This window comes from Crocodylus siamensis, chromosome 12, assembly GCF_052110815.1.
Source record: "Crocodylus siamensis isolate JL-2025a chromosome 12, ASM5211081v1, whole genome shotgun sequence".
Taxonomy (NCBI): Eukaryota; Metazoa; Chordata; order Crocodylia; family Crocodylidae; genus Crocodylus; species Crocodylus siamensis.
This window is the reverse complement of record NC_143406.1, coordinates 5,920,817-5,936,233: the sequence shown is the minus strand read 5'-3', so window position 1 is coordinate 5,936,233 and position 15,417 is coordinate 5,920,817. Positions and strand designations below refer to the sequence as shown.

The 15,417-nt window shown below is 46.7% G+C and overlaps 1 protein-coding gene across 1 annotated transcript in view; it reads right to left on the bottom strand.

Annotated features, from left to right (window-relative positions):
* The window catches only part of DHRS3 (dehydrogenase/reductase 3), a 33,559-nt gene that overhangs the window by 4,924 nt on the left and 13,218 nt on the right, over nt 1–15,417 (bottom strand). Inside the window, exons 2-3 of the mRNA XM_090023185.1 lie at nt 1,077–1,220; nt 28–147 (exon numbers count right to left, since the gene is read on the bottom strand). Coding sequence (XP_089879311.1) covers nt 28–147; nt 1,077–1,220 — 264 coding nt within the window. The remainder of the gene's footprint in view (nt 1–27; nt 148–1,076; nt 1,221–15,417) is intronic.

The window sequence follows — 15,417 nt, the reverse complement described above, 5'->3', positions numbered from 1 at the left end:
TACACTGGATACGGGAGCTTATCTTACCCAGAACTGTCCCAGGGTGTTTATGTGCTGTGATTTGAGCAGCGCATCATCGTCGCTGTCCATCAGGCTCTTTCCGTGAACCACGGCAGCGTTGTTCACGAGGATGGTGATATCACCCACCTGGAAAAACCAGAAAAGGCAAAAGGATTAGGGAGACAATGGGTTACAGCAAACACTCCCTCTCGCAACTGCTACGCTCACTGTTGGCCTGTCGGCGAAAGTCTGCATCCATGTCCTCTGGCAGGCTAGCACAGGGGGCCTTGTAATCCTTCTGGCTACCGCAGCGTGCCCGGGGACAAATGAGACTAGCTGAGGCACAGACACCGACTTCTGCACAGGTGCGTGCTCCCTTCCCTCCGGGGCAGGTCCACGACATGTTATTTCGGGGGCAACCAATATTTTTAGAAACAAAGACAAAGCAGAGTGAAAGACGTGTCCCTTACAAAGAGAGAGTAAGGGGAGGGGGGGAGGCAGCTGGAATAAAAGGGACCGGGTTTTGATAAGGATTACAAATGTAAAAGCAGTGTCCTCAGCATCAACAACTAACTGCCTTTTCTGGGTGGATTCTGCGTTCGTCCCTTTGTAATTCTATTGTTTGCAAATTGTAGTTCAGTCTTAGTGCTATAATGTCATCTGGATACTTTCGGAAAGGTGAAAAGCTGGATTCGGGATGGGACGTTGATTTTTTTCCCCCCATCTCAGCTCTTTCCCCACTGAGCTTTTTTGCTACAGCCTCAAAATCCAAACTTCACGTAACTTGGACTCTGCCAGGCTTGCTTTTTGCATCGGTGTCATACCTGTGCAAAATTAGCGTGGAAGGTTACCACTGGAAATCAAGCCAGATTTGGTAGCAGCGTTGTGTCAGCTTTGCACGGGGGTCACTGTAATCGGGCTCTGTCTTCGCTGCCATGGGATCTAGGAGTTTAAAGGCCAGACTGCTAAGTCCAAGCCGTTCTTCTTCCCGGTTTCTTGGAGGACACTTCCCACTTGCTAAAGATGGATGGGTTTTCCCTGCTCTGCCCGACAGCAGATCCACCCTAAAGACCAACCTTTTCTCGGACAGCTTTGGCTTGCTGATAGACCTCCTCTCTGTTTCCCACATCGCAAACGAAGTAATGACACTCTGTTCCCATTGTCCTGATCTCCTCTGTGGTTTCCTTCAGGCACTTCTCCGTTCGACCCCACAGGATGATCTGCAGCAAAGGACATTTGTAAGAATCTGGACGGTTCCTGTTTTGAATCTAAAACAATTAAAATCTGTTTCTAATTCCAACAATTGGACACGGAGCTCGAGTCGTGTTTGCACGGCCTGTTCCACCACATTGTTTGCTTTAGGGCAAGCGCTAAATGATTTTTGAACAACGATGCTTATATGCAATGTGGGGGTAGGGCCGCGCGGCAGCGGAGGGTGCTTAGTGGTCCATGCTCCGTACCCGGCGAACATCCTTGATTTGCAAGCAGCACTGAAAATGGGCTCTCTGAACTGGCAGCCTGCTGGTGGCATCGTGCAATAAATAAATGAACCAGTCCCAGGAGCAATTATTTTTTGACCAATAATTTTTCACACGCACGGCTATGGGGGGTGAACGTGGGGAGGAAGGTCATTTTTAACCCTAACTATGCCGTGGATATGTCAGAGCAGTGATCCAGCTTTCTTTCGTTGTCCCATGTTGACTGCTAGGCTTTGTCACTGGTCCATAGCAAGGTAAAATAGCTTAGTCGGCATGCCAAAAGTAACAGTTTGGAGCACTGATAACTTGCAGACTGTTATTCTAGGTGCATGCAAACTGCAGGCTCACTCTAAAATAATGTTGTGGTTTTACACTAAACCCACAGGAGCAAGGATATTTGCCAACTAGGGAATTCAGGCTAAGATCACTCCATCAGCTTTGTCCCAAACTAGCCTTGAGAGCCTCATAGCACCTCCCAAAACATGCCCAGAATAATCCTGTAACACAGCGGGCTGTAATGGGGCAGTGTTAAAATGCAGCAAGAAAGAGGCATTTTTCAACTAGTGGCTTCAAAGTGTGTTTTACATCCTTTGACTATTAATATAGGCTAGATCTCTTCTACGGTATTTGTTTAGCAAGCTGAGTCAAACACTTAAGGATGGAAAATTTCCAGTGAGAAGACTTCTAACAAGTCTGAAAGGCCATGTGAATAAAAAAAGACACAGGTCTGATCTCTAATGAAGACACAAGAGGGATAACCCTGCTCTGCAGCTCTATTAGATCAGAGACATTTCGATGTGGAAAGGACCAAACTAGTCATCAAGTTCATTTTGCAGTGCAGGACTGTACCCAGCAGTACATTTCCTAGTGACTCACACAGTCTCGTTTTAAATGTCTCAAGTGAGTGATGGGGCTTTCACCACTTCCTTTGGAGGTTTAATCATAGCTTAACCGATCTCACTGACAGGCAGACTTTTTTTTCTCTCTTGCTACATAGCTTAAATTTCCCCTTTCTTTCAAAGCGCTGGTAGTGGGTGGGTTTCCACCTTCCCAGATTCTCCCCTGTTCTACCGGGGACAAGCAGCCATTGCATCCTCCACAGCATTGCAAGTTAATATTCACTCCTCGTTTTGGAAATAGCAGAACTGCCAAATGGGGTGTGCCCATACCCACATTAAAAGCACGGACGTTTTCAAGAGCCAAAAGGCAAAGTAATCAAGAGAAGAAAAGCACAAAACCCCCCCAAAGAGCCTCCCAGTGCTTGCAAGTGAAAGCGTGACCACAGAAACTCTTCCACAGCAGATAATATTTTCAATGCAAAATTATTGTTTAGGATACAAATATGAGACAGGAAATCGTCGGGGCCAAATGCTTCCCTCGAGAGGAGTCTTCTATATGGAGAACTGGAAAGTTGGGCCTCGAACGGAAAGGACTTTGTAAGCTTAGTGATTGCGTTGCCTATGAGCAGCGACCTGATCTTCTGGAGCACAGCGTCGCCTGCTACTTGGGGTGAAGCTGACTGGTGTGTGGTTTTTTTGTTTTTAAAAAGGATACTATACCTTTAAAAGGTTAGCAGTCTTTTGCCTTTTAGGTATCTAAGTGTTGAAAAGAGCAGGACAAAAGGTGCAGAGGCTGAATTACATAACTGCCTGTAACTCAATCCCCGGAGTCACCGGGATGACTCTCATGACAGCATGAGGAGCCAGAACATACAGCACTTCCTCCCCACGATCAATCTCGGGAGGAAAGCAATCTTTAGGAACTGTGCTTGAGCCTCCCTCATTGTAAGTACAAGGCCTGATTTTCTTTTACAGCCAGTGCCCTTCAAATGCAGCCAAAAAAAGAGATAAAAGAGCACCCGGGTCTGATTCAGCTCCTTAATTAGTTAAATTGGAAAACTAAGCCTGTTCTTTAAACCATGGGGAGGGGGCGGCTTTTATATGCATCTCTATAAACACATGCACCTGCAGACCTAGAAATAAATACAGAGATGCCAAGGGACTTCTGAAGGGACCATTGTTTCTTCGGAGGGGTGTTGAATATGCTCAGTTTGGCTTCGCTGTCAGACAAGGTGCTGAATTGCCTTCAGACCTGCTCAGAGTTGCACTTTCATGCCCCGTTTGCTCCAAAGGAATAACCAGAAGATACAACAGTTCAAATGTTGTTCAGTGAATCCCATATCAATGCTGATTCAGAGAAGAAATTGAGCCCACGTTCTGTTTTGCAGTAATATGTAACGGCAAAGCATAAACCCATGTTTCCCTGGGTTTGCACCGGGGTGGAAAAAAAGAAATACAGGAGGTAGCTTCGGTACTAGGAAAGTGGGTGGTTAGGAAGAGATTTCAGAGCAGCCAACGCTGGGCCTGAGCCCTATTGTTGGAAAATTTGGCTCAGGCAGGAGGTGGTATGCAAAGAGAAATAGGTCTCTAGCTTTAATGAGCTTTAAGTAAATAGCCAGTCCTACTAAAACCTTGGATCAATACAATATGTGTTCGCCCTTTTAGAGCGTTCTCCTAGTCAGCCCCACAAGACTACCTTGTATCCTGTTACCACGAACCAGGGAGCTTTAAAGAGGATTGCCCCACTTTGCTGCGTTCGTGCCAGGGAGTACATGGACTCGTGTTGCCCCTTTCCCGTGCTTTGCGGATGTCCTGTTCACTCCCGGTCCCTGCCCTACTCCAGCTCCCCAGCGCCGGGTGCCCCACGCAACCCCCATGGCACCTCCCCTTGCTGGACGTCAGCCTGAAGAGCGTGCGTTATTCCACGCCGAGGAGCACCTCCACACGGGTGAGGTGTCAGCATCCAAAGTTCAGGGGACGACCAGTTTTAAAAACCAGTTTCCGAAATTGGTGGAGGGGTTCGGGACTCTGGATGCTCCAATGTTTCGGGGTTGGGGCATCCGGGATGCTGCTGCGGCCCCCCTTTCTTCCAGTGAATAAGAGCCGTCTTCCGACCCGCTAGCTAGACGACCCAACAGGTAGCGAATTTCTCGATGGCGGGATGCATGCCTGCCTGCAAGAGGGATGCGATGGAGGGAAGGGGGCAGAGAGATCCCGTTCCTTATTCCACGGCGTGTCCCGCGGCTGCACAGCTGCCCGTGCATGGTTATTTGGAGGGTAGAGAGGGAGGAAATTTTAAATCCCTGCCACGAAGATCGTCTTGGAGAGCTGGTTTCAAGCATCCAGCCACCGTGTCTTCTCCCTTCAGCTCCCTCCTGCCTGCCCCCTCCCTACCACGCTAGACACGCTCTCCTTTCAAAAAGTTACTGACCAGAAAATTGTCGAGGGCAGCAGCCCAGCGAGGCGGTTAATCCCTGCTGGGGCAGGCTGCTCAGGGAGGCTTCCTGCCCCGCAGTTACCTCTGGGTGACCCCAGGGGTGGGCAGCCAGGGGCAGGTGGGACGTCAGAGCAATCGTGTGGGCTGCGGGCTGCTTGTGTCAAGCCGGGAGGGTGCGGGCAGCGGCGGAGCGTTTCTTCCGCTAGCGGACATCTGAAATATCGGGAGATTTACGACAGCAGAGGCTTCCCTTGAATTGCCCCTGAAGAAGCTAATGGCGGTGACATCGCAGATTGCTGCTGATTTTCTCAGGATTTATTCTCCGGTTTGGTTTGCAAAACAAAGCTGATGGTTTTATCTCTCCCCCTGCATCTTCCCAGGCAAATCACAAAAGTCCTTATCTAGCCATAGGAAAATCATTTCAGGCACCCCTCCGCTCCCCACAGACTCTTAGGCATCCTTAAGTCTGAATTTTAATGTGCTAGCGAGACCGGCTCCTGGGTGGGAGGGGAGTGAAAGAGGCTTGTCTGAAGGAGAGAGCGCTTCACCGAAGGCTGCAGCATCGACCGCTTGCTGGAAGCCTAAAGGGAGTCGATGGGAATTAGGCTTTCAGTTTCCACAGAAATACTGGGGGGGCCTGACTTGTATAAACTGGTTCAGATGTCAGACCCTGAGCGCAGGTAGGTGACCAGCCCCAAAGGACTTGTCTATCCCACGGCAAGAGCAGGTGCCAAGAAGAGCGCGCCTGAGCACGTCCGACCTGCCTGAGTCTGCAGGCGTGCTCCAGGCAAGGCTGCTCCAGGCACTTGGGACCAAGAAGCTGGGGGGATGATCTACAGCTTATTCCCAGCTCGTGGAGGCCCACTATGAGTTTTCCTACAGTGGAAAGCAGAATAAGAACAGGACAAGACTTCTATCAGAACGAATAAAAGAGCTTGCAAAAAAAAAAAAGGGAATATTTCAGAGAGAAACAGACACGCTGCTGCAGGGCAGATCTACAACCGCAGCCTTCAGACAGGGACTACAGGGGTTTGCAGTCAGTGTTACGTGATTTGCAAAGCTATTGTTTAGCCAGGTTTTTTTTGCTAGCATAAGCAAGAGCAACACCAGAGAAGTATCAGGAATAAAAATGTCCCTCTATTTTCAGTAAATTCAACGTATTGCATCTGTCCTTTGTCTCACAAGCAACCTCTTCATTAGGCTATGGCTAGATATGAGGCCACATCCAGAACATTTCTGAGGGAAAATATATGCTATTTAATGCCTCTCATTGTGTGATACACCGGGTGTTTTAAAAGAACACTGCTCATTTCCTGATCTTAAACATCAGAGCACTGCAGCACAATAATGAACACAGGCATAGCTGGACCTACACGTGTATCCCATCCCCAAAGTGGCTGCACTTCATCGTGGGCGTAGTGGTTTTGTTTGCCCGTTAGTTTGAAGACACCAGGGAGGAAGGCATTACTGAAAAATATCAGAGTGGCCTTCCTGCCCGATCTCATTACTGCCGTATTCACAAATTGCAACAACTCTTAGCCACAGATTATGAGAGATATTCCGTGTTGGTAGGAAACACATTTCAGCCCCTTTCAACCTCTTTCCTCTGCCCAAGAAACAAAAGTCGCTCTGTTTGAGCTGGTGTTTGCAATTGCCCGGGCTGCTAACCTTGTTCGAACAGAGAGCCTTTGTGTGCCCAATACTGAAAGATCCTGCGAGGTCTTAGGAAATACAAAGTGTAGATAATCCATTGAACTATTTCAACCTTATCCCAATATATGTGCAGAGCCCTGGCGCTTGCTTCTCACAATTGGCCTCCCAAAGGCATTCATTCTGGTATATACTGTGACCCTGGGACAGTTTTCTATATCCGGGAATGAACATGCCTAAACTTTACAGCATGAAAAATGTTAATGTATTTAGTTTTAAATGGCATAGGCATTTTCTCCCCCACCCCTTCCACTCCCTTGCCCCCTGGGTAAAAACCAGACAAGTTGTTTCAGGAGTATTTCAAGGGAGAGGCATGCTAGAGACGTGATTACAGGCAGAGTGAGAGGTGTGGCTCTTCAAAGTGAAAAGCCAACTTTTGCTTTGGAAAGGAAAAAAAGAAACTTTTGATGCCTGGAGTAGACTGAAATACTTAACCAAGCGCCTCGGTGACACTTGTATGAAATACAAGTAAACACTCTGCCGTTCCCTGCACTGGAGAGCAAACATCACAGGTACACGGAGGGCGTGGAAAGGTTACAGGTGACCGTAGGGAGACCAAAAACGCAGCTTCAGAGATATGCATTTTATACATCAACTTTTCTAGCTGAGGAATAGTGACATTGGGTTATGTTAGCAAGCCTGATCTCGCACAAACACACGTTAGGGAAGGAAAGGCCAGCTGGACTAGGGCATGAGCTACATTGGGAGAGCATTCAGAAGCCAGTTCAAAGTCTGAGTTGAAGGCTAAATGGAGAAAACCCCCCCAAATATTACAGATAGGACTAAGGTTGAGAATGGAAAGAAAAGAGTTTGGTTGAAGTAACGTGATCTAGTCGGTCCCTTCCGACCCTAACATCTACGAAACGATGAACCATGGGGGTTAAATGCTTAAAGCCTGGGACTTTTAAAGGCGATTTATGGAAGTTTGAGGCCAAGCGCCAAAAAAGATGCCTAAACCCCTACTGATTTCAGCAGGAGTTTAAGTACTTCAGTACCTTTTTGGAACTGCCCTTAGTGCCCAACTTGTATTGCATTTCCGTGGACCACAGGCGCTCCGTCTTTAGAAGTCTCTGCTCTTCTGAATCTTGGTCCTTTGTTAAATACCATGGATAAATGAAGTTGTACCCGCAATGTCTAAATCACTACTGACTTAGTTGTTGGGATGTGTAAAAGAGATGAAATTACTGCAAAGGCTTTACACAGAACCATGAATTGTAGAAATGAAGGGCTGGAAGGAACCTCGAAAGATCACCGAGTTCAGCCCCCCCGCTCTGGGCAGGAAATGATCAAATGATCCCAGCAAGGTGGATTCCTTGCGGCTGTACAATCTCCTGCTGTGGGTGACAGAGAGACTCTCTTTTTGCACACTAGTCCATTTACACAAAGAGCTAGGAGCTGATGTCTGGTCAGTAGACTTGCTCCCTGGTTTATCTCATCCCAGAATCAAAGCACATATCTGTCTCATGATGGCAGGCCCTAATGATGCTGGGATAGTTGCTCACTCCCCTTAAAGTACAATCCCATCCTGGGCACACAGCTCATCCTGTCCAGCAGTGGCCCTGTAACCCAGAGGCAGTGCGCTGTATCTGATTGTTACAGAGAAAATAACAGTGCCATGTGAGATGGGAGCAATGAAGAGAGGTCAAGAAAAATGACTGCAATCCTCTAACTGCAGTGGAAGAGGTTTCTAGGAGGTGCCTTTAGTTACAGTGGTGCAAATGCAGTCACTGCAGTGATGTTAAGAGACGGTCAGGATTTACACAGGATGGGAGAGCTCGTTTGATTCTTCATGAGGTGAGCAGTAGTTTTGCCAACAAGCTTCAATAGCAGCACAACTGGCCCCACGCTGAGATCAAATCCCTCCGATCAGACGTCACCAATGAACAGTCTGGTCCTGTACTCCATGGGTGCACCTACATGTGCAATTCATGCTATTTGGCTTGACTGCACAGTTAATTTACTGCCTGCATACACAGCTAGTAAATTTACTGCATAGTAGTAGATTAATTTCTGTGCAGTAAGCGCCTGCACGTGTAGATGGTGACGCTCTACTGTGCAGTAAAGTGTCTCATGTAGACATAACCCATGTGCAGCTGCTGGACGCCTAAGGCATTTGGCAAACCTTTACAAGGCAGCTTGCATAATGACCATCCTGTAAGAAACCACAGGCCTGGCTTTTATAATGAATATTCATGAATAGCATTTACAGGATAAAGGCCACTTTTTTTAAAGCTTGGAATCAGAGTTCTGTGTTTATTCTTTTAAATGTTGTCTTACCAAAACCCAATGGGTTGTGTTAGAAATCACTATGAGGTTTGCTGTCCTTTTCATCTAAACCCAGGTCAGATGACAAATGTACTCTTTTTTTCCCCCTGACAGAAATGAAAAAGGGGGTTAGGGGAAGTAGCTGAAAACCGTGACAAGAAGCATGCAGTCACCTGCTCCCAGAAAATCACCTGGTCAATGGAGACCCTCCTTCCCATATTGAAAAGGGCCCATATGATTTTCTGCTTGCATACAGGAATGTCTGACCATTTCCCTCCAAGGAGGTGAACAAATGCCTACTGTTCTCAGCATCAAGAGTACTTAAGGGCAGGTGGCCTCATGCTGATTTCTCTCCAGTGGGTTTCCAGTCACTTTTGTCTACAAGAGGAACTGCAACTCCAGACTGCCTAGGGAGCAGCACTTCTCAGCTCCCTTGTAGAGAATGGTAGGGGAAGGGTTAGGGTTGTTTGCAAGAAGAGGTCATGCAGGAGTCAGCCTTTACAATCCTATTAACGCCGGGACAGGGTCAAATGGAGTGCACGTTCCAACAAAAGCACCAAGTGGCCACAAGCTGTCACCCTGCGAAGGTTCAGGGAGGCATTTGTGGAGGAAAAGAAATGACAGCTTTTTAACAGTGAATTTCTGCCACACAATGTGTAAGAGCTCGCCTCCGACCACAGAAACAAAGCACACAAAGAAACAGCCAGTAATAAAATTCCCTGGCCCTAACCAGTCGAAGCAAAAAGGGAGTGGCATATTTGAAGGGATTAATTTTTAAAATGTATTTATTTTAAGTAGGGCTCTGCAGAAACATACTGGCAGAAATACAATGAACTGGCTTGTAAAAATAACTGCCGTGCTGCTGCCCTTTCCGCTCACTTCGCATGCCAATACCATAAGCCAGAGTCATATAAAAATGTTCATAGACGTTTCAGGAAATTGTGAGGGGTTAAACAGACAGGTGCAGAAAGCACTACGGTGCCAGGAAGACAGCTGATGGGGCCGAGGGGATGGAAAGTCAATAAACACATAAGAAAAGAACAAAATTATTGGTGTTGCTTTGGGGATGTGATACAGCCAACATGTAAAACTTCAAATATGCTAAACTGTGGTCACCTGTATGCTATTCCCTCCCCCCCAAATGTAGCATCATTATTTATACCTTCCAAGGTAATGGGATCCCATGGACCATGACATAGGGCAGATTTTAATATGACTGTAACAGGGTTATGTATTAAGTACAATAAAAAATGTCACACTGATGTTGAGAGTTGTAAAGTAAAAGGAGATGGTCAGGTTGCCCATTCATATTAGGATTAGGTCAAAATTTGGGGCAAAAGGAAATCTGAAATTTGAAGATAAGTCATGTTTGGTCACTTACGTCACATGGCATTATGTCTGTCACCTGACTAGGGCCAAGTACAGACATTTAAAAAGCCAGAGCCTGAATCGATTCAATCTTTGCAGGCTAGTCTAACCTGCGTAGATTGAACCGATTTGCAAGTGAACCAACATTCAGTTTTGATTCTGGAAATACAGCCACATGCCTGCTGTGGCTCAAGCTAGAAGCTGGGGAACGCTAGAGCAAGCCCTCCCTTCCCTTCCACTGCAGCCATAGGGCTGGAGGGAAGCTTACTTGGAGGGGAAGGCGTGGCCAGGCCCTGGCAGGCTGCTGAGTATGATTAGGGAGACTTGGGGAGGGTAGGGGCTGCAAAGCATGCTGGGATGCTGGGGGACTCTGATTTAACTTGAACCAGGAAGGGGTCTGGGACAGAAGTTCCATAAACCAGTTTGACCTAAATCAGTTAGGCCCGTACTACATTCAACCAGGTTTATCTTAAACCAGTTTGGGCCATTTAAAAACCATTTTATGTGCACTGAACTTCTGTTGTGTTTAAGCCAGTTTCTGATTACTTAAACCGGTTTATGTGTAACTTCTGTCCCTAGCCTAGATGAACATAGCACTTAAAAATCAGGGTTCTGACTGAACCCTGTGACTGAAACCGAATTGAAAAATAGGCTTTCCCTGGGTGTGCAAGCTGTAAAAGTGGAGCTGAGAAAATACAAACTCCTGTATGTTTGTGGAAGGAGGCTGTGAAAAAGAAAGTCGCAACGCAACTGCAGCAACTTAAGAATTCTGCGTATCCGTTTGGGCTTGTTTTTTCTCCACTGTCTTCCCAGCTCTTCCTGACTGTTGGCCTGATTCTGTGAGGCGCAGAGTATTTTAAACTTCTGGCAAAGGCAGGAGGCAGGCTAGGCTAGCACCTTGGAGAATGACGTCAGGCTAAAGTGGCTAACTATCTCTCCAGCTTCTGCTGAAATTATAGATGAGGAGTGGGGAGCGCTTGGCACTTGACTAAGAAGTCTTCAGCACTTCTAAGAACCGGGCAATTTAAAGAAAATGGCAATGCTTACCTCACATCTAACTTACATTGACTGCAGCATTGAAATGAGGAAAAGAGTGCTAGCTTTTTTTTTTTAGAAGCTCCAACATTTTGTTTCTTTTAAATTAATCCAGCATTGATAGTTTGACAGTGCTCTATTTATTTCTTTGTGGTTGATATGGAGGTCTCAGATAGGAGTTTTATAAGAAAAATTACATACCAATTAGATGACATAATAAGAGGCCAGTTAAGTAACCCTTTGATGCAAGACTGGGTCTAAACTTTGGCAAGAGATCTAAGATTGCTACTCTGTGAACCGGAGCTCAGATTTGCGCAGCATTGTTGCCATGAATTGCTGTATGTCATTGCGGCTCCAGTCGAGTCCAGGGGACTTGCATCTTAGTATGTTGGCACAGTGAGAGAACCCAAAGGAGAGTGACAAAAACATTAGACAGATTAGAGGCTTTGACCTATGAGAAGAGGCAAAAAGAATTTATGCAGCTAGGAGGAAAGGCAAAGGAGAGGTATGGTAATGGGGTATAACTACTTGAGAGGGAAGGGCAAGAAAAAGTAGGGGGAAAATTATTTCAGGTCATTAAGGAGAGGAAAGCCTACGTAGGCCTGAATGGAAACCAAGATACAATATGATACAAAATCAAGATGGAAAATATGAGGAGGAACAACGTTTCGAACACTGCCATCACCTATGCGTTTAGTATCCTGGATGTGCATTCCAGTAGGGCCCACAACGTGCTAGAGACTGTTGGGATGTGTAGGAAAGTGCAGGCCTCGACTCAAAAAAGGTCTTTTCCCCCATGAAGCAGTATTAGGGTTAGACAGCAGTAATGGCAACAAAAATTGGACCAAATTGTGCCCTGATTTATACTTGGTGCAACCATATGTAGAAAAATTCTCACTTGCACTCACATGGATCTGGAATAATTCCCCCGACTATGACAGAGTCACTCTGAATTAATGCTTGTGTGGCTGCAAACAGAATATGCCCAAGCACATATACTGAGGTAAGTTGTAACACCTGCGATCTAGTAATCCTAACCCAGCTGGGAGCTCAACGTTTGAGAAGTGGGTAAAAATTCATACAACATTACAGCAGTCTATAATAATACATGCTGATAGAGCAGGGGTGGGCAAAATGCGGCCCACGGGCCAGATGTGCCCTGCCAGGCCATTCTATCCGCCCCACGGGGCCCCTAAAAAATTTAGAAAATTAATATTTCTCTGCCCCTGGCTGCCTTGCATGCGCCACAGAGCTTGGTGCTTTTAAAAGTACCCGGTACCATGGTGCATGTATCTGTGTAAATGGCAAAATGCCAGCGCTGAGAACATGGCAGTGGCGTGCTTTCCAACTAAAACACATCAAAGGTGTTTTAGTTCAAAAGTGCTCTGCTCCCATTTTCTACATGCTGACGTGCACTATGCCATTTATACAAATGCATGCTCCGCAGCACCAGGCACATCAGCTCGCATGCTCCGCAGGCTCGATTAATTAAGCCTGCTCTGACATGCTGGATTTCCGGCATGTTGGAGCAGACAAAGGTACCTGTATAAATGCCCCATGTTTCTCTGACAGATTTTGCAAGTAACAGCACCAAAATCAGAAGCTGCATTTTCTTTTTCTTCCTTCTCTCCTTTAGTGTTTGTCTCATTGCGTCAAGGGAACAAGAACAGACTTCAAGAACCGTTCCAGAACATCACCTCCACTTTTCCCCCAAAGAGTTTTAAAACCACCTAAAATGAATGTGTCAAACAGGACTCTCTTCTAGAGCCAAGGGGAAAGGGAACATGAGCTATTGTGTAGAAAGAAGGCTTTCCTTAATACTTTACATTTCAAATGCTTTAGCTTTTTTCTTCTTCTTTGCCCTTCTTTAATAAAAGGTCTTTCTTTCAACAGTCCTTGTTGCTATTATGCAACAGAGCAGGCCAAGGTCTCCAAACCTTTAACTGTTTAATGTTGTGCAGTGACAGGCTCGTGTTGGCATCTTTGACTCTCTTCACCTCCTCATTTCATCCACATTAACATCATAGGGGAAGCGACAGAAGTCAGATATTATTGCATGGAGCTGGACTGCGCTCTTCCAGAGCAAAGCAGGTGGCGAAGAGGATAGGCACAGTCCAGGATGGTCTCCTGGTAGAGTTATTTTCTGATCATTTTGTCAGGGTGGTGATTTGTCTTTTCTCTGCTTTCAAGACACGATGAGAAAGCAAATGCAGTTAAGCTCCTGACTCCACATTAAGGCAACTAAATAAGTTATCTGATTTTCTGAACTGGTAAGTGCCAACAGGTCTTGATTTTTAATGGGAGACGCTCGGAGCTCAGCACCTTTGAAATTCAGAGCATTTATAATCAGGAGCTGAAATATGGGTCTGATAACTTTCCTACTTCTAAATCTGTAAATTAGGGGCATGAAATCCTAGTGTACCTTTTATTGTAACTGTGGGCGCATCTACATGTCGCCCTTTTTATTGTAACTGTGGGCACGTGTACATGGCACCCTATGGTGACGTAGTGCCGTGCTATGGCAACGTAGCACTCACATGTGTCTACACGTGATCGCCAGCTATGTCACCATAGCGGCGCGCTTCCCGGGTATAGCTTGCCGTTATGGCGACATAGTGGTGAAATCTCAGTGTGCACTGCTTGCACGGCACAGTAACCACCCGTGTTTTAGGACTTCCAAAACAAGTACTAAAGCACGGTGCTGCAGCAACATTGCCATACGGCAATGTGTAGATGCACCCTGTATCTACTCTAATCTGAACCACTGTAAGGGCCAAATGCTGAGCTATCATCAATAAATCATGAGCAAATCTATTGAACTCAGTGAAGCTACCGTGTGTATTTACAGTCCATACCAGGAGTGTCAGCCATGTTATGACTCTGAGTTCGAACAGCAACATGCAATACTATTTTTGCAATATTACATTACCACATCTAGGCATTTTCAAACTCTTGTGTTTTTTCTTTGAACTCCTAATGAGGAACAGAGACTTACAGACACTTCCTTACTGCGTCTCTGGTTCTGCAAAACTGATGGTTTTTAAATAAAAAAAAAATGCCAGTGGTGGTCAAGCCCATCAGTACAGCACTTCCTCTGTGCGAGTGGTAAACAAGTGTAATGATGTCAGTACGAGCTGGCTGACCTGCCGATGAACTCGGGGCTGTAAATGAAATGCAAGGTGCCAACTGGCTTTACACACACACACACATACATACACACACATACACTCATACTCATGTGCGGGAGCCACGTGTGGCGAGCCAGTAGGGGGCGCTCCTGCATCGAGCCACCCACCTCACTGTGCCCAAGCACCTTCCAGGCTTTGTGTGCCTCCCTAGGGGTGCCTTGCATCCAGCTGACCCCCGTCCTGGAGCACACTCCCTAGCCTGGGGGTAATGTAAGCTGCCACCACCCCGAGAAGGGACTGTCTCGGCCCTGTGTCCTCGGGGAAACACAGGCCTAATAGTCTAATGGGAACTGGACCCAGTACAGGCACTTGGGGCACTTCCCCAAATTGGGGGCCAAAAAGGAAAGTCTCCTTTAGTCCACAGACCTAAGGGGCCTCTTAGGCATAATGTAGACCCACCCCTCAATAAGTCTCCTACACCGGTCACAAAGGAGAACTTTACTGATTACAGGGGTAGGGTGAGACTAGGGTACAAGATGGAGCAATATCATAGAAATCCCATCGAGCAAAACAGTCTGGCTGAGGTAGCCTTTTGATCACACATCTGAGTCACTGCCAGCTAGATATCTAACCAGATCTCAAGTAGCTTACTCACAAGCATCATCCCGAGGCTGTTGGAGATTTCCTCTGGAGGCGGGCCATTCCTAGCTCATGAGCTATGGGGGAGAGAGCCAGTTTCAGATGGTAAAGCTCCTCTCTAAGTCTGAGTCCCCTGCATGGCTGCTGCCCCCTCCTCTTGGGCAGCCTTAACTTATATAGCCCCTGTGACCTTGTTCACCTGGTCCAATGGAGGCCAGCACCTGTTGGCTGTCGGCCAACCAATTTGAAATACATCACTAGTTTCTGGGCAGACTCTAGCCCACCAGGTAGATGCCCCTCACCCAGGTAGCTGATACCAGTCATGTAGGCAGAGGGAGCAGGTTTCCCCCCTCTCAGGAATGTATCCATCTCAGGTTACCTAAAGAGATAGGGTAAAGGTGTGTCTTCTTTGCTGGGCCCACCCTAATCAAATTTTCACAGAGCAGAGATTTTGGGGACAATCAGGTGGCTTCCTGCCACACTCTCCACCCCTTTAAAAGCTTGAACACCTAGCGTTA